This window comes from Acipenser ruthenus, chromosome 4, assembly GCF_902713425.1.
Source record: "Acipenser ruthenus chromosome 4, fAciRut3.2 maternal haplotype, whole genome shotgun sequence".
NCBI classification, from domain to species: Eukaryota; Metazoa; Chordata; class Actinopteri; order Acipenseriformes; family Acipenseridae; genus Acipenser; species Acipenser ruthenus.
This window is the reverse complement of record NC_081192.1, coordinates 71,454,147-71,472,710: the sequence shown is the minus strand read 5'-3', so window position 1 is coordinate 71,472,710 and position 18,564 is coordinate 71,454,147. Positions and strand designations below refer to the sequence as shown.

At 37.0% G+C, this 18,564-nt stretch overlaps 1 protein-coding gene across 1 annotated transcript in view; it reads left to right on the top strand.

The window, feature by feature from the left end:
- Positions 1 to 18,564, top strand: part of LOC117400228 (collagen alpha-6(VI) chain-like) — a 107,423-nt gene that overhangs the window by 70,818 nt on the left and 18,041 nt on the right. The window contains exons 32-38 of the mRNA XM_033999843.3: positions 6,190 to 6,252; positions 6,620 to 6,655; positions 6,750 to 6,786; positions 7,188 to 7,199; positions 13,299 to 13,792; positions 15,591 to 15,687; positions 16,619 to 17,296. Coding sequence (XP_033855734.3) covers positions 6,190 to 6,252; positions 6,620 to 6,655; positions 6,750 to 6,786; positions 7,188 to 7,199; positions 13,299 to 13,792; positions 15,591 to 15,687; positions 16,619 to 17,296 — 1,417 coding nt within the window. The remainder of the gene's footprint in view (positions 1 to 6,189; positions 6,253 to 6,619; positions 6,656 to 6,749; positions 6,787 to 7,187; positions 7,200 to 13,298; positions 13,793 to 15,590; positions 15,688 to 16,618; positions 17,297 to 18,564) is intronic.

The following is an 18,564-nucleotide window of genomic DNA, read 5'->3' as shown; positions in this document are numbered from 1 at the left end:
AAAGCGCTTGCTTCTTGTTTCAACGACCTGTCTCACCTTTTACGGCTATTCATTCGCAAGGTCTCTATTGAAATATGAGTGCAAGTTTTTCTTTGTCTTATTACAAGCAGCTATCTCTGTTATTAAATACATAATAAATACATCTCACAAACTTGAAAAATAAACTTCAAAGTTGCAAAAAAAATTATATATTTTCTCAAAATGATGTTACAAAAACCCATAGGTCTTAACCAACTGTATATAATCACTAAAACCAAGACAGGCTCAACTGTCCTTGAAGTTAATTTTTTCTTCAAACTTATAACATTTCATTGCTTACAATAGCATACCCCATTGGCTGCTTCCACTGTACCTGGACCTAAGGAGTTAAAGTGGCTTCCCCATCAGTGTAGCCATGGTTTCCAAGCAAGTTTCACTCCCTCTTCCAGTCCTGGTTACAGACATGCAAAAGATAGTACATATACATGTAAAACACAAAAACTAAACTCCTTATCTCTTCCATTTGGCAACACGTCTAGAACACATCAAAACTGAATTTAAGTGTTAAAAGGAAAAAAATATTAATTGTACTCTCCCCTTTTCTTTTCTCTTTTCCTTTTTTCTAGTTTTGCAATACAAAAGCTGCTTGCTGTATTTCAAGTCATAAGCATTTTTTACCGTCGAAACTGCTCTCTTAAATCCCTATTTTTTTTCTTTGCATGGTTTTGCTTTACTTGTCAAGACAATAATTCTGTTACATTCTTTTTACAAAAACAAAACATAAAAGTTTAGTTTTATTTTAACGATAGCCAAATGTAACCATTAAAATAATCACATTTATAATATAACAGTTTTTACTTTCATTACTGTTCAAATGTATTATTACTAATTTGTTTTTAAAGTTGTTTTTTCCAATTCATGTAATAAAATAAAATAAAACCATGTTAGGCTTTACTTGTAACCATTATAGAATTACTAGTAAACTGCAATAACATTTTTTTTAATTGTTAAAAACAGAATTTCATTTATTTAAATTATACTTTAAAGTTAAATAGTATAACGCATACTTTCTTTTCCTAAATCATTTAAGCCAAATTAATAATGTCTTTGATTTTTCATGCAATCTATAATCCAAATATTTATTTGTGATTCTTAAAAACATACAACTCATTCATGAAAATATTTTTAATAAAACATTTCCAGGTACATGTCTTAAATTTGTTCCATTTGCACAGTCACCTTATCAAACAGAAGTCTCTCTCCCTTACCTCTGCCTGCCTGCATGTAACACTAACAATAGAGTGCTGGCAAAGTAGACATGCTCTGCAGATCTCTGTGGTTTCAGCGTGCAGTTCTGGGCACCAGTATTTTCTTTATAGGCTGACATAGAGTCCCCATAATACACTATGTAGTGCTCCTATTTCTTATTGAGCTGCCACCAGTATGGCCTGTCTCTATCTGCTTTATGAGGCATTACTTTTTACTGGTTTTAAACAGTTTGCATAATACTCCCTGCTCCAACTGGTATTTGTCTCCATCTGTCAGAAATTCAAATGGCAATTGACTGCTCCTTGTGCTAATTCATCAGCACGATTGTTACCTGTAATCGTAACCTCCTCCCCCTCTTGGTCAGCCAGCTGAACACTGATTCTGTTACCCCTCAATTTTTCAATCTCTTTGCATATATTTTCAGTCAGAGTAACCATTCCCTTTCCAGGCTAGAGAGTGAATATTGAATGCTTAGGTGCAATAGCCAGAGTGTTATTAGTAATATGGACTCACTGGGCGTCCCCAAACTTTTGTGCCATTTGAAGTCCCTTCAAGAGGGCTTTTACTTCTGCTATTTGAGCAGATCGACGTGACACCACTTCAAAGTGATGTTGAGTTTCTTCATAAATTCCATTATTATTTTTCTCAACTGAGATTCCTATACCGCATTCTGGGTTGCCTTTTCTGGCAGGATCCGTCGGAAAATATCAGCCAGTCAGGTACAAATATTGGTTGTCCTGCTGTTGTGTATCGTTCCTCCCATTCTTCAGACGGGGGAAGATTTTTTGGAATTTATTTAGAGGCTAGCCCAGTGACGGTGGGATCAGCTAGCAAAGTAATCCATCTATTCCACCTTAATTTCAGCACTTTCATTTAATAATGATTTTCTCGATTAGTCATCCATACGGATCATTTATCTGCAAGCCCCACGGTCGGGCGCCAACTGTCAGAGTTCTCGCACGTACTCTTTATATTTATATATATGCTCTGAGCATCTTAATCTCGGGGGAGACGTTTAAGGAGGACAGAGATGTTTTAAACTCCTGTAGTGATTTTGTTCATGCACTGGGCTTGCAGTGTATCCAGATAACTTTTTAATAATCAAGAAAATCACACAGACTCATTTAATTTGAAGTTTTAACGAATAAAAGCAGTAGTAGTGCTCTTTTCAGTTTATAATTGCTTATGTTAAAAATTGGATTGGTTGGTTGCACAGACCACCATAAATCCCAAGTAATAAGCAGTCCAGGCAATCTGGTGCCTTTATAGGTTTAACAGCATTAATACTTCAATATAGTAATACAGATATGCTTAGTCCTTAGGCTATACATGCATAAAGCTAAAAAAAACACAGCTAAATTCTAGAACATTCAATATATATATCACTCTCTTAAGACTAAAACATAATTTCTATACCGTATAGCAATGCATCAATATAAAAGAGATATTAAATTCAAATATATGCTTACCTTCCAATATATGGAAGTGTAGTGTAGGATATATTGAAAAATAAGAACTGTCTTCAAAAGGCAGAGACTTGTGAATACGACCAAACAGCAATCAGTTTTTCAGAGATCTTCAGAGCATGGACCACACAACTTGTAGTTAGCAAGTTGAGCGATACTTGACTTGGGTTTTACCTAGGTTTATATAGGTTTTTCCCTCCATTGAATACATCAGGAGTCCCAAGTAAATCTAATCATCACTCGGCCTTGACAGTTCTTATTTTTAAGTTAATGATACATTATAGAAAGATCTGTTGAACTCCTTTTTCAAAACTGATTGAATATAACTTCTTGCCAAAAAAAACTGGCACATGATTTCATCGCTCTTTTTCGAACTCCTCCTTTTTCTAAAAAGTGAGGTGGACCAAAGTTCACAGAATCCTTGCTATAATATAATACAAATATATGTGTATATATGAGAGATGTTTTTAATATGTAACACCAGCTCTATTTGATTATATTTAGCTCAAATTATATTATTATTATTATTTAGTCAAATGATATGCCACATATTATATTACCTTTTCAATGTGTTGTCAATGGGCCATTTAAACATATACAAATATGTGTTAACAAAGGATGGGACAAAGACAGCCTTTGAATAAGCATACAGTGGTCAGTTCAATTAGTTTCATTAAAATTTTAAACTATAATAAACAAGTATAACAGCCTTATTTAACTGCTTCATTCTCGGACTATGCCTGACCTCTCTCTGTTTCTAAAAGTTGTCTCCACAAGCAGGATAGAGACACCCTGTTTTCTTGCCAAGACTATTGTTTTGATTAATATGAAACACCATTGTAAGCACTTCTCCAAATTCATCGCATGAAATCAGTTTTCTCCCAATGAAAGTCGCTACTTATTTGAAAAGAACTGTGACTGAACACAACTCCCCTAATTTGTGGAATGCTCCCTTCTACTACAAGGTTTTCTATTATAGAAAGACCTTGGATTCAAAACTGTGGACTGACTGCCAAAAAGAACCTTCCATATCTAGCACCGCTCTGCTTGCAAGCAGATAAGGGCAAGACTATTTTTCAGTAGTTTTTTTGTGTACTAAAATTATTGAATACAGTTTACATTTTATTTGTCTAATATTCCAACAGTTCCTGTTTTTTATTGCAGTAAAACATTTATATAAACTAAACATTTATATTCTTTAATTTAATGGATATTGTAATGTCTAAAAGATTTTTTGTTTAGTTGGAGAAAAAAAATGAACTAATTCTTAAACTGATTAAATTAAATGCTCGCTCCTGCTTTTACAGTCTATATGTGTTACAGTAGAGCCTTAACAAGCAAAAACACTTTTTAGTTTAAATAATTATGTTTCTTATTAGATCAAAATACTTAAAACATTATTTCTCTTCAGAGAGTTATGTCACTCTAATAGATCAGAATACTTTTTTTTTTTTTTTTTAAAAACCTCTATGCTTAGTAACAACATAATCAAATAAAATCTAATAGGTATTTTTAGTTTCAAATATCGTTCTGTCTAAAAAGGGTTAAGCTTTTTGTTTTTACTAATTTGCAATACCTAGCCTCTGTGTTTTATTTCCCCCAGATGCCTTTCTTTCAAGGTTACAGACTTCCAAGGTTACAGACTTTAAATCTTGTTAGCTGGGCTCCCATCTCTACATTCTCATTCCCATCGTCAGTGGGCAAACACATTTCAACTGTGTCTGGGTCCATCAAAGAACCGCACACCCTTGCAATCAAGGCCTTCCATGCAAAAGGATCTAATGACTTATAACTCTAAAGGGACGTGCTAGAAACGTCTGTGACAATGTCATCCATGTATGCTCTAGGTGGTGGCAGCCGCATGCCAGAAGCCAGCCCTTCTCCTCCAACTACCCATTTTGAGACCCTAATAATGACTTCCATTGCCATGGTTAAGGCCATCTTCGATAAACTGCTAAGTAGCGATAAACTTTAGAGTTGAAAAACAGAACTGCAAGTCCCCGAAGTAGGCGTTCAATCTTAGGTGGGGGACACTGCTGCTGTACCCTTGAGCAAGGTACTTTACCTAGATTGTTCCAGTAAAAAAAACCCAACTGTATAAATGGGTAATTGTATGTAAAAATAATGTGATATCATGTAACAATTGTAGGTCGCCCTGGATAAGGGCGTCTGCTAAGAAATAAATAATGCCCAAACCTGTATGTATACCAAGGGAGGGGAACCGAGTTAAGTGTAACTCTTAAGCTACAATAAAGATAACTATGAATTGGATTCCCTTAAAACCCTGTGTTAGTGTGTTTGTTGCATCGCCACAGCCGCAGCATACTGATGAACTTCTCTTTGATGAACACTACCAATTTTCAGAATTCATCAAAAGCTGCACAATTGGGTTGTCCATTGTAAAATAGTATTCATTCCTGTGTCCATTTCCTTTCCTAAGTCGTTAACCGTGTTATGCAAACTTGAGTCATCTTCTGCCCCTGCTCTATCTGACTCTAGGGGTATTAATTGCATTCCGTTAGAAGCACAGTAGTGTACTGTTTTGAATTACAAAGGACTGCCTTGTACGGGTGTGGGATAGTTACCTTAACTAATGCATTCTGTTTGTTGTTTACATTCTCTTTACAGTATATGGTTTTCTGTAACAGTCATCTGTGACTTTTGAAATAAAGCATTTTGGCCTCAATAGACTTCTCAGAAACATGCCTAATACATTTGATACACCACAGTGCTACATGTAACCTGTCCCATCACATCACTGCCCTTTGTGGATGTAAGAAATACATCAGTAAGAAATACCATATAGAACATCCACTAGAGGCAGAGTGTTGCTGGGGAACAGTCTAAACTGCTAGCCTGAGCGAAGACATGTTTGTGATCTCTATTGAGGTTATTTAAACTTGGTTGAGTTTAAACTTGGTAAAGTCACCAGGATGCAATGACCGAAACAGAAAAGTATGCGCAAAGTTAATATGAGAAACAAGAAGAATAAATTTGTTTTGATAATTGTGATATTCGTTTTTTGGTCCCATGCCCATTGCAGCTCCCCTCAAGCATTGCATTGCTAGTAGCTATTCCTGCTGGGAGAGACTAGACTAGACTAGACCGTGTGAGTTCTGGCTGTAAATGCCTGCATCGAGGTGCAGAACGATATTATAGATAGTTCATTGGTGTTTATGGGGTAACAAACAAAGAAAAACACTCAGCTTAATAGCAGCTAGACTTATCGCACAGTACATTTTACACTATTTTCTATAGTGACAGAAAATTAAATGTAATTCTTCTTTTTTTTTTTTTAACCAGAATAGCCAGATCTTTATTATACATTGAATATGCATGACCAGCTTAAGCCCACACATTATGCATCTTAAGCGAGCCATTGCAACAAACTTCTAACGGAGAAAGTCTATTTGCTAGCATACTGTACAGTATATATAACTTAATGTTTTAAATGCATGTGTTTTTCCATCTGTAGGGCAATTCTGGCAGGTCGGGAAGTGCAGGTGACCCAGGAAGCCCTGGGCCTGCAGGACAAAGGGTAAGACATTTGATAATAGGACCCTTTAAATCTGACCTTTCGAAACCACCGCAGTGATGATACTTTTAAAACCCAATACGTCACTGCAAAATTTCTGTCTTGTGGAAGAACTTTTGCCAGATACTTGTCGTGATATAATTGCCAAAAAATAGACTGGGTCTGGCTTAAAGTTGTGAAAATGCCAACTTATTGCCATCTACTCACATGGGCTTTCCTGTGAAATGCAAATGTAAAATTTAATTTAATTGGTGTTGATAACAACCAAACTGGCCCATTTACACCAGGAAAACAATCAGATGTCTGGATGCAATTGCAGTTTGACTTTAAGTTGTTTTGTTTGGCTGAAATTAATTTTTGTTTTCTCCAGGGTTCAAAAGGACCAAGGGGAACCACATCAATGAGTGTTTGTACATTATTTTGTTTTCTCTTTCTAGTACTATAATAAAAGTACAATTAGCAGCTAATTATTCATGTAAATTCTCCTTTTATCTCTACAGTCTTGTGAGCTTGTTTCCTATGTTCGTGACAACTGCCGTAAGTTATATTTACAGAAAACAACTGGTTCAGCTTTGTATACAAAACATGTCACATTTGTACAAAACATTTGTAAAATTAACTTGCACCCATTATGAGGTAAATATTTATGAAAATATCTTTTCCATATGAATCCACGTAAAATTGATAATTGAAGAGTTGATAGGGTTTGTTAGATTAACTGTTAAAGACAAACACGTACAGTTCATACCAGGTTCCAAAATACTATACAATGTAAAATGTCTTTAGGAGGTTAAGAGTCTATGATAACATTTTGGAGAAGGTGAAAATTCAAGGCAGATTTAGGGATTTTGGATAATTATATGGTAGATACTGTGTTGATACGAAAATATTGTTGAAAGCACAAATTCATTTAATTATTTTTTTTGTTTCCACAACAGCTTGCTCCCAAGGTAATTCATTTTAATTATGTAATTGAGTTTAAGTGCTTTACTCATGTGACCTTTGACCCATTTCTGGATTTTAAAAACCTCAGAAGAGACGTTTAAGTCAGTTTGCTGTTAACTCTGTCTAACATTAAAAATAAATTAGCAGTAGGATAATATAATAATGTTACAGGGCCTCTTACTGACTGTAAAATGGCAAAGTATCAAATCAATAAAGGCAAATTGTAGAGAAAAAAAGTGTAAATCTGTATTTCTAAACAAAAATAAAAAGCGTCAAGATGTACGATTCTGCATCTGTCCTTTAAAAGCAATGGCAATAGTGACCTTTAGCTAAATGAGTTACAGGTGCATATGAGCTAGCTCCTGAAATAGCACAGTTCAAAATTACTTGAGCAATTCTATTGTTATCAGTACAGAGTCCTCACAAAGACTTTGAGACACTTCCAATGACCTTTTAGCTGTTTAGCTCGTGTCCCTTAATCAGGTAACTCAGGTAATTTAAAGGTACACTTAACAGATGTGTCTATATACACATACAACATATTTACATATGTGGACATGTCCAGACTCCAATTTTATATTTATGGTGCAACACTTTAACATAATAAAATAAACCAGTTCATTGCTTCTAGAAACCATTCGTATATACACACTCTTCACAACCGGTCTTCACCGCTGTCAAACCTGTAATAGGTGCTAGGTGTTGGTAAGTATAATTTAACAAGCTTGTTTATTCAATGTTATCAGTAAATATTATTATTGTAGTAGTACACCTTTTATCACCATATACAAAACAATATATATTTTTATAAACCAAAGCAGTACACGCAATAAAATGTAATTAGCAGTCTGTGGGATGGATCCCCATTACAAATACTAATTAAATAATGTGACACAACTTAAAGCATGTTAATTTTTAAACACACAATAGAGAAACTGGTGTAATATCAGTACTGAAATTTGCAGAACAAAGCAAATAAGTATATTTTTTCAGATAAAACTAAATACAGAAGAAAAAACATTCCCTGCACCACATACTGTACAGGAAATAATTGTAATTTTAATTGAATGTTTTCTGTATATCACACTAATGTGGACTGTAGTCAATTTACAGTGACAAATTGTAAGTGCTAATAAGGTGAGCACACGATACAGGTGCTCTCTAAAGCAGGGTTTTTTAACCAGGGTTCCACGGCCCCCTTGAGGAGGTTTCAAGGGGTCCTCCAAAAATAAACCCGAGAATGTGTTATTTTCCCTGCATGCTTATGACACGCTGAAACCTATTAGGTTCAGCATGTCATAAGCATGCACAGAAATGAACGCGTTCTCAGGTTACGTAACACGTTTGGGTTATGTGTGGTGTAATAGAGCAATTTCAACGGGAGCACGACAGATTACAAAGCAGAGGAAAAATCGTTGGAAACACAATAAATACCAGATATGGATACATTTTTAATTCGACCATCAGCATCAAAGCAACAAAACCCACAGAATGATGATAGAGAACCTCCTTCAAGAAGTTCAACCATAAGGGCTGAACAGCGAGGAAGTGGTGTTGTGAGGACAGCTACTTGAATTTCGATTTTATTTGTACTGGATGTGGAGATATACCTCAACCGCAGTGTGCAATTTGCGCACAAGTACTGTCCAAAGGAATGTTTGAAACCCTCCAAATTACAGAGACATTTAATTACCAAGCATGAAATATATAAAAACAAGCAAAATTCATTTTTGGAGCGAAAGGCTAAGGAACTGCTTGGTACTAAAACTGTAAAAAAAGCTGATAAAAAGCTTGTAGTGTCATCGTACATAGTGTCGCAGGAAACTGCTAAAGCAAAAAAATCGCATACAATTGCTGAGGAGTTGATAATGACGTGTGCCATTGAAACTGTAAAGGAAATGTTTGGAGAGCAGGAACTGGCAAAAATACCAATGTCAAATGACACTGTCAAACAATGGATCGCTTTTATGTCAGAAGCCATAGTTTTGCATTGCATTGATCGGCTGCGTGACAATGATTTTGCTATACAACTCGCTGAACCCACAGACATTTCTAAAATGTTCCATTTACTCGCCTATGTTCGGTATTGCACCACGCGCTATTTGGACACACTGCTTTTTACACGAGAGGCACTTGCTGCGAAAGATATTGAACCAGGTCTTCACAGTGTTCTGAAAACAGTGGTAACACTTGTTCATTTTATTTAATCCAAAGCAACAAACCCCAGGTGTTTTGCTGCATTTTGTGAGGAAGTGGACACAGAACACCATTCCTTGCTCATGCATACAGAGGTGAGATGGCTATCTCGAGGCAGAATGCTTACCCATATATTTAATCTCAAGGAAGAGTTACGTACTTTCTTAGCTGATAAGAAACCCAAACTTGCCAAAGTGCTGAAAGATGATGTGTGGCTGGCAAAACTGGGTTACCTCGCAGACATATTCACTGAAATGAATAAGCTGAATAAAACAATGCAAGGTGGCAGCACTCAATTTATTGCCCAGCATGAAAGAACTGACCCATTCAAAAGAAAACTACAACTCTGGAAAGTTTGTGTCTGTGGGGGGACTACTGATATGTTTGAGCTCTTACATTCTTTCATTCAGGAACGAAACATTGACTTTGACATAATCAAACCGCAGCTGGCAGCGCATCTGTCTGGTCTACTCAACAAATGTAATACTTACTTTCCTGAACTCACGATGGAAGAAGCCGCTACAAACCCCATTAGTGAGAATACTGAATCTGAACTGCCATCCTCTGTCCCATCAAAGCTGTTAGAAAAGCTCACTGATATTTCATCAGACAGCTCCCTCAGAACCAAGTTCAGTGAAATGCCGCTGGAGACATTTTGGTGTGAGTCCTCCGATGAATACAGCACTGCTTCTTCTGCAGCACTGAAAGTGTCGGTCCCATTTAGTATAACCTACTTATGAGAAACCGGATTTTCAGCCATGACATCAATGAAAACAAAGTACCGAGCCAGGATGAACATTGACAATGACATGCGTGTATGCTTGATGAAGATACCTCCACGTCTTGAAAGAATTGTTGCTCAGCATCAGCAACAAGTTTCACACTGAGTAAGTAAAACAAAAATAATTATATCTATGTCTATGTGTGTGTATATACAGTACTGTGCAAAAGTTTTAGGCAGGTGTGAAAAAATGCTGTAAAGTAAGAATGCTTTCAGAAATAGACATGTTAATAGATTATATTTATCAATTAACTAAATGCAAAGTGAGTGAACAGAAGAAAAATCTAAATCAAATCCATATTTGGTGTGACCACCCTTTGCCTTCAAAACAGCATCAATTCTTCTAGGTACACTTGCACAAAGTCAGGGATTTTGTAGGCATATAGTCAGGTGTATGATTAAACAATTATACCAGACAGGTGCTAATGATCATCAATTCAATATGTAGGTTGAAACACAATCATTAACTGAAACAGAAACAGCTGTGTAGGAGGAATAAAACTGGGTGAGGAACAGCCAAACTCAGCTAACAAGGTGAGGTTGCTGAAGACAGTTTACTGTCAAAAGTCATACACCATGGCAAGACTGAGCACAGCAACAAGACACAAGGTAGTTATACTGCATCAGCAAGGTCTATCCCAGGCAGAAATTTCAAGGCAGACAGGGGTTTCCAGATGTGCTGTCCAAGCTCTTTTGAAGAAGCACAAAGAAACGGGCAACATTGAGGACCGTAGACGCAGTGGTAGGCCAAGGAAACTTACTGCAGCAGATGAAAGACACATCATGCTTACTTCCCTACACAATCGGAAGATGTCCAGCAGTGCCATCAGCTCAGAATTGGCAGAAAACAGTGGGACCCTGGTACACCCATCTACTGTCCGGAGAAGTCTGGTCAGAAGTGGCCTTCATGGAAGACTTGCGGCCAAAAAGCCACTCCTCCGACGTGGAAACAAGGCCAAGCGACTCAACTATGCACGAAAACACAGGAACTGGGGTGCAGAAAAATGGCAGCAGGTGCTCTGGATTGATGAGTCAAAATTTGAAATATTTGGCTGTAGCAGAAGGCAGTTTGTTCGCCGAAGGGCTGGAGAGCGGTACACGAATGAGTGTCTGCAGGCAACAGTGAAGCATGGTGGAGGTTCCTTGCAAGTTTGGGGCTGCATTTCTGCGAATGGAGTTGGGGATTTGGTCAGAATTAATGGTCTCCTCAATGCTGAGAAGTACAGGCAGATACTTATCCATCATGCAAAACCATCAGGGAGGCATCTGATTGGCCCTATATTTATTCTGCAGCATGACAACGACCCCAAACATACAGCGAAAGTCATTAAGAACTATCTTCAGCGTAAAGAAGAACAAGGAGTCCTGGAAGTGATGGTATGGCCCCCACAGAGCCCTGATCTCAACATCATCGAGTCTGTCTGGGATTACATGAAGAGAGAGAAGCAACTGAGGCTGCCTAAATCCACAGAAGAACTGTGGTTAGTTCTCCAAGATGTTTGGGCCAACCTACCTGCCGAGTTCCTTCAAAAACTGTGTGCAAGTGTACCTAGAAGAATTGATGCTGTTTTGAAGGCAAAGGGTGGTCACACCAAATATTGATTTGATGTAGATTTTTCTTCTGTTCACTCACTTTGCATTTTGTTAATTGATAAATATAAACGATTAACATGTCTATTTTTGAAAGCATTCTTACTTTTACAGCATTTTTTTCACACCTGCCTAAAACTTTTGCACAGTACTGTGTATATATATAATCAGGGATGGAAATAAGACTCCCATTACACAGCAGTTTGATCCATTCTTAGTTTTAGTAGTATACGAAGACAAACCTGAACTTGTTCACACTAATCAAGCTTGTTCTATAACCTGAAATGGGTGAAAATGCTGTGCAATAGGAATCTTATTTCCATCCCTGATGTGTGTGTGTGTGTATTATATATATATATATATATACACACTGCTGTGCAAAAGTCAGACATGTTGTATTGTTCTACTCTGATGCATTATGAGCATCAACAATTTACTCAAAGCCTCCACTAGTGTTTTCTACAATTGTAACAACCTTGACTTGCATGAAGAAGGAAAAACATTGAGTGAAATAGCTTGTGTCACTCGATTCACTTGATTTTCAAGGTGTGGTATCCAAAACATAATCAACAAGTACAGAGAAACATCATCTGTAATTGACGAACTCAGGACTGGAAGACCCAAAAAGCTGTCTAACAAGGATTAGCAATACTTGAAGATAATATCCTGAAGGAATAGAAAGAAGACAAGCATTGAATTAACAACAGAACTGGCAGAAGGCACAGGTGTTGTTGTCCATCAAATCAACAGTACGAAGCTCACTCTTGAAATCAGGACTTAAAGGATGTGTTACAGTAAGAATACCTCTTAGTATTGAGCTATTTCTGTTGTCAATTCAACGCTTGTCTTCTTTCTATTCCTTAAGGATATTATCTTCAAGTATTGCTCATCCTTGCTAGACAGCGTTTTGGGTCTTCCAGTCCTGGGTGTGTCAATTACAGATGTTTCTCTGTGCTTGTTGATTATGCTTCAGGTACCACACTTTGAAAATCAAGTAATGCAAGCTATTTCACTCAATGTTTTTCCTTCTTTATGCAAGTCAAGGTTGTAATAATAGTAGAAAACACTAGTGTATATGGTGGGCCGTGGAATTTTTATAACCGGGGGAGGGGGGGCCTCAGAAGCAAAAAGGTTGAGAACCCCTGCTGTATATCATACTAATGTGGACTGTAGTCAATCTACAGTGACATATTGTAAGTGCTAATAAGGTGAGCACACATGACAGATGCTCTCTATAGCACAAGAAAAGTATGTTTAACAGTAAAATTAACAAGTACATTTCACACTATAAACATTTAGAAGGGACAAATAGAAAAATCAGATGAAGTGTTCCCTATGACGTAGATAATTCTCTTTTATTGTGATTATTATTATTTTGTTTTAATCCTCCTTTAAGGAGAATGACAAAATGCATTCTGTAGTAACAGTATACTGTAAGAATAGTAACTTAACCGAAATCGAGCCCCTTAAAGAGTAATACAGAATGACCTATTCAAAGACTGATTACCTTTTATGTTTTTGGTTTTGTTTTTCCCAGGGAAGATTGACTGCCCTGCTTACCCAACCGAGCTTGTGGTTGCGTTAGACATGTCTGAAGATGTCTCCTCACAGGCCTTTGAAAGAATGCGAAACATTGTCATGACCCTTCTGCAGAAAATAACCATCACAGAAAGCAACTGCCCTACTGGGGCCCGGGTCGCAGTCGTCGCCTACAGTTCCAACACAAAGTATTTAATACGCTTCTCAGACTACCGCAGAAAGAACCAGCTGTTGGAAGCGATACAGAAAATACCACTGGAAAGGTCTTCCAAACGCCGCAACATTGGGGCAGCTATGAGATTTGTTGCGAGGAATGCATTCAAGCGTGTGCGCCAGGGTGTGCTGATGAGGAAAGTAGCCCTCTTTATCAGCAATGGGGCATCTCAGGAAGCCACTCCTATAATTACAGCAGCTTTGGAGTTCAAAGCTCTGGACATTACCCCTGTGGTCATCGCATTCAAGAATGTCCAAAATGTCAAGCTCGCCTTTGAGGTATGAATGCTGTTAGGTTGCTACTTTGGACTAACACAGGAAACATCTGTCACTTGACAGAAATAATACTAATACATCAGCCTTCGGAGGCATATTTACGTCATGATAAATTACTTGATAAAATAATATATTATTTATTCAATTTGGATAAAGTTCATTAAGATGTATTATCTTGTTTCCTGGGAGACTGGGTCTGTGTACATTCCGGCCAATTGTTTTTTCAGAATCGGAAAACCAGAAAATGACTCGTTTTTAATTTTCCAATTTCTGAGTTTAAAATACAAAAACGGATTCAGGCTTGTTTTCCCATTTTTCATATTGATTTTTGCAACAAAATATTCAAAATAGAATAATCTGTAATACAAAAATAAATAATAGACTATAGGGACGAAAAATGAAATCAATCTCAAAGAGTCGGTGATAAAGAAGGTAGTCTTTATTCAAGGAGATATCTGGAGAGACAGCACTTCACAGGCAATCTGTTAATGCTTCTCTTACAGGTACACACTTAAACAATGATAGATATACTAACGTATCGGAAGAGGGACAGACCTATTCAACCAAGCATGCCAGCACCCTTTAGTGATCCTATGGCAAGCTCTGTAAGATGCTAACTTTCCTCTGTCCCTGCGGTTTGCACCTCTTACAAAAGAAGGAACTGCGATACAATGCGAAACTTCACCATATTCTGTTACAAAAGAACCCCCACTGCAGCATGAAAACACTCCACAACATTTAATATCTTAATCAGTTTTTGTATTTTAAACTCAGAAATTGGAAAATGAAAAACGCGTCGAATTTTTGTTTTTATGAAAACCTGGTTTTCTGATTTATGATTTAGAATGCAAAAACGATTGGCCGGAATGTACACAGACCAGGCTGAAGTTAGATCCAAGTTCGTTGTTCGTTTTTTGAATAACGAAAAACGAACTGGTTCTTTTTTTGTTTTTCAGGTTTTGAATGAGGAAACATGAATAAGGTGCCAGTTTGTTATTCAGCTTTTGAAAAACGAAAAACCAACTGGTTTTGTTTTCGTTTTTCAAGTTTTGAATGAAGTGAATACGGTGCCAGTTTGTTATTCAGCTTTTGAAAAACAAACTGGTTTTATGAATGAGGAAACATGAAACATCCATAACTTAAAAAACAAAACCAGTTTGTTTTTTGTTTTTCAAACTGGTACCTTGTTCATGTTTCCTCATTCAAAACCTGAAGAAACGAGAAAAAGAACCCGTTCATTTTTCGTTATTCAAAAGTTGAAAAACGAACAACAATAAACAAACTGGTTCGTTGTTTGTTTTTCATTATCAAAAGCTGAAAAATGAAAACAAGAACCAGTTCGTTTTTCGTTATTCAAAAAACAAACAACAAACTTGGATCTAACTGCAGCCAGTTTTGTTTCCTAGAGTCTCCTGGACAGAACCCAAACACAGGGCAACATATCATTCATAAGTTTTAAAAACACCACAATTTACAGACATTAAACATTACATTTCACAATTACTAACAAGTCTTATTGTGTCAATTTTGTTTTATGCTGTTTGGTATAATTGCTGCAAAGATAGCTCTTGACTGTTGGGTATCTTATTGCCACATTTATAGTAGATAATGAACCAAATGCTTTACGGATTTGCATGTTGAAGCACGGCATAAACTAAGAAAAGCTATGTTCAGTAAAGCAACGTAAATGTATTGTATAGGTAATGCATGTTAAACATCAGTGTGATATTATATGTTCACTGCAGTACATTTACAAACATCTATTGCATCTTTCCCTTTCCTATCCATACCTACTCTTCAGGCTGATGAAACAGGAAGCTTCCTGGTTTCTGTTCTGCAAAGACCCCAGGATCAGAGAGCAGTAATACAAGAAGTCCTGGAGTGTGCACTTTGCTATGGTAAGTCTGTGTGAAGGCAGCTTATTGGGCTGATAAATAAGTCTTAAAATTCAGACACTAGCAAATACACACGCACACCTATAGTATTTTAAAATAAAACTTATCAATACAATAGTGTAACAGTGTATGATATTATGCTGTATATCAGTGTATACCATATTAATATCATTAAGCCATGCACAGAGTTCTCAAAGAGCATTCCTCATTCATGTATATGTTTGTTTACTAGTTTATGTGTGTATTTGATGGGTATTATACAGTAGGTGCATTCCACTTATAACCGATCCTGTTAGAACGGAGTTCTGTCTTAAAACAGTATACAAGTATAAGACAATTAATGTACAATGAATAAAAAAACACAGAATGAGAAAATCTGGAGTTTAGACTGATTTTGTCAGAATTTAAGAATTTTGACAACTTTAAATACATTCTAAAGACAAAGTTGGCAGGGGTACAATAATATTGTATTACATATTTACTCCTGTGTTATGACTTTGTTAAGGTGCATTTCTGTAATTTTTTTGTTTCAGTGTTTACATCCTGGCTATTTGCAACTCATACTTTAGCCTCACACTAGGCAATTTTTACACGTATTAGCCACACATCTTTGTGAAACGTTTTTGGAACATTCCTGTGTTCTTTACTGTATCACCCGAGCAACATGTGATTATAACACGGTATTTTGTATCCTACCAAATTGCTCTTTAAATGTCAAAATGTTCTGCTCCCTCCTGGGGGTCCCCTCATTCTGATATTCTGTACATTTTACAACCACCATACTGCCCAAACTTAATAAGGTGGATCAGATCTTTTAAGTGGACTAATTGTATAAAAATAACCCTGTCTATAGATAAGTAAGAGCATTTGTACAATATGTAATGTCAAATGATTTCAAAGGTAGAGTCACTGTAAAATGCATGCTTCTTTTCAGATGCATGTCAGCCAGCTGCAGATTGCCTGGGCTTGAATCTTGTGCCCGTTCCGCTGCAACTCAACATGGACCTGGTGTTTATGGTTGATGGCTCACGGAACATGCTGGCAGATGAGTATGCAGGAGTGAAAGAGCTTCTGAGCTCAATGCTGGATCAGATCAACATTACAGGCCAACCCAGGACCTCTGACACGGGAGCAAGGGTGTCTGTTGTGCAGCATACTCCTCTGAGCTATCCACCCAGGGAAGGACAAGTCCCTGTTAAGCTGGAGTTTGACCTCTTCCAATACAACAACAAAAACTTAATGAAAAAACATATCCACGACTCCATGAATCAATTGGGGGGCACTTCCAGTGTTGGACATGCCATTGAATGGGTGGTCAACAATATCATGCTCAAATCCCCAAGGCCAAGGAGCAGGAAGGTCATTTTTGCAGTTGTAGGAGGAGAGACCAGTTACTGGGACAGGGTGAAACTGAATGACATGGCCCTGAGAGCCAAGTGTCAGGGTGTAGCTGTGTTTGTACTTGCCGCAGGTAAAGAGGTCAATAGCTCGCAGGTGGAGGAGCTAGCAAGCTTCCCTCTGGATCAGCATGTGGTCCACCTCGGCCAAGTCCTGGATCCTGAAATAGAATACGCAAAACGATTTTCTAGAGCCTTCTTCCGCATTCTAAGTAGTAAGTAGTAAACCTTTTTTTAAAATACCTTTTGGGTGAATTGCAAATACATTTTAATAACTTGGGAACAATAATGCTAACTACAAAGACATCTTTATTCATTTAATGTATATTAAAGTATTTATTTACTGTGAATTTATATGCGATTTACAATATAACTGCCACACAGTCACCATCGAGTTAAATTAGGCAAAATACAAAGTCCTAAACTAAAGCATGACAAAATAGATGTTTCAGTTCTGATAAATGTTTAGCGTTCAATGCTTGTTTTCCACTGCTGTACCCTTCTCAAATAAAACAAATCTATATTATACTATGATTGAAATATATCTCAGTATTTCATGGCATAATAAAATAACCATAACTCCTAATGGCAAAATTGGAACAAATGACCTCATGATATGTATTATTTCTCTGCAGTTTGTATCTATTTTTTCAACTGGCAAGACCTGTTACTATGTTCTGTATTGACCTGGAGGTTTTGAACAATCTCTGTCGTGGGACAAAGAAGATTTAGTACCTATAATAACCTCCAACAAAACCAACTGTTACAACCTGGAATTAACCTGGAATTAAAATGGATTTAATTGGGATTTTTTGTCACTGATCTACACAAAATAGTCCATAATAGTCCATAATGTCGAAGTGGGGAATAAAATCTATATATATTTTCAAAATTATTTACAAATAAAAAACTGAAAAGTCTTGATTGCGTAAGTATTCACACCCTTTGCTGTGACACCCCTAAATAAGCTCTGGTGCAACCAATTGCCTTCAGAAGTCACATAATTAATTGAATGGAGTCCACCTGTGTGCAATTAAAGTGTCACATGATCTCAGATTAAATACACCTGTTTCTGGAAAGCCCCAGAGTTTGTTAGAGAGCATATCTAAACAAACAGCATCACGAAGACCAAATAGCTATCAAAACAAGTCCGGGATAAAGTTTCTGGAGAAGCACCAATCAGAGTTGGGTTATAAAAAAATATCCCAAACTTTGAACATCCCCCAGAGCACCGTTAAATCCATTATTAAAAAATTGAAAGAATATGGCACAACCGAGACTCTGCCTAGAGAAGGCCGTCCACCAAAACTCAGTGAACAGGTAAGGAGGGCATTATTCAGAGAAGCAACCAAGAGGCCAATGGTAACTCTGAAGGAGCTGGAGAGATCCACAGTTGAGATGGGAGAAACCGTCCATGGGACAACTATAACCCGGACGCTCCACAAAGCTGGGCTTTATGGAAGAGTGGCGAGAAGAAAGCCAT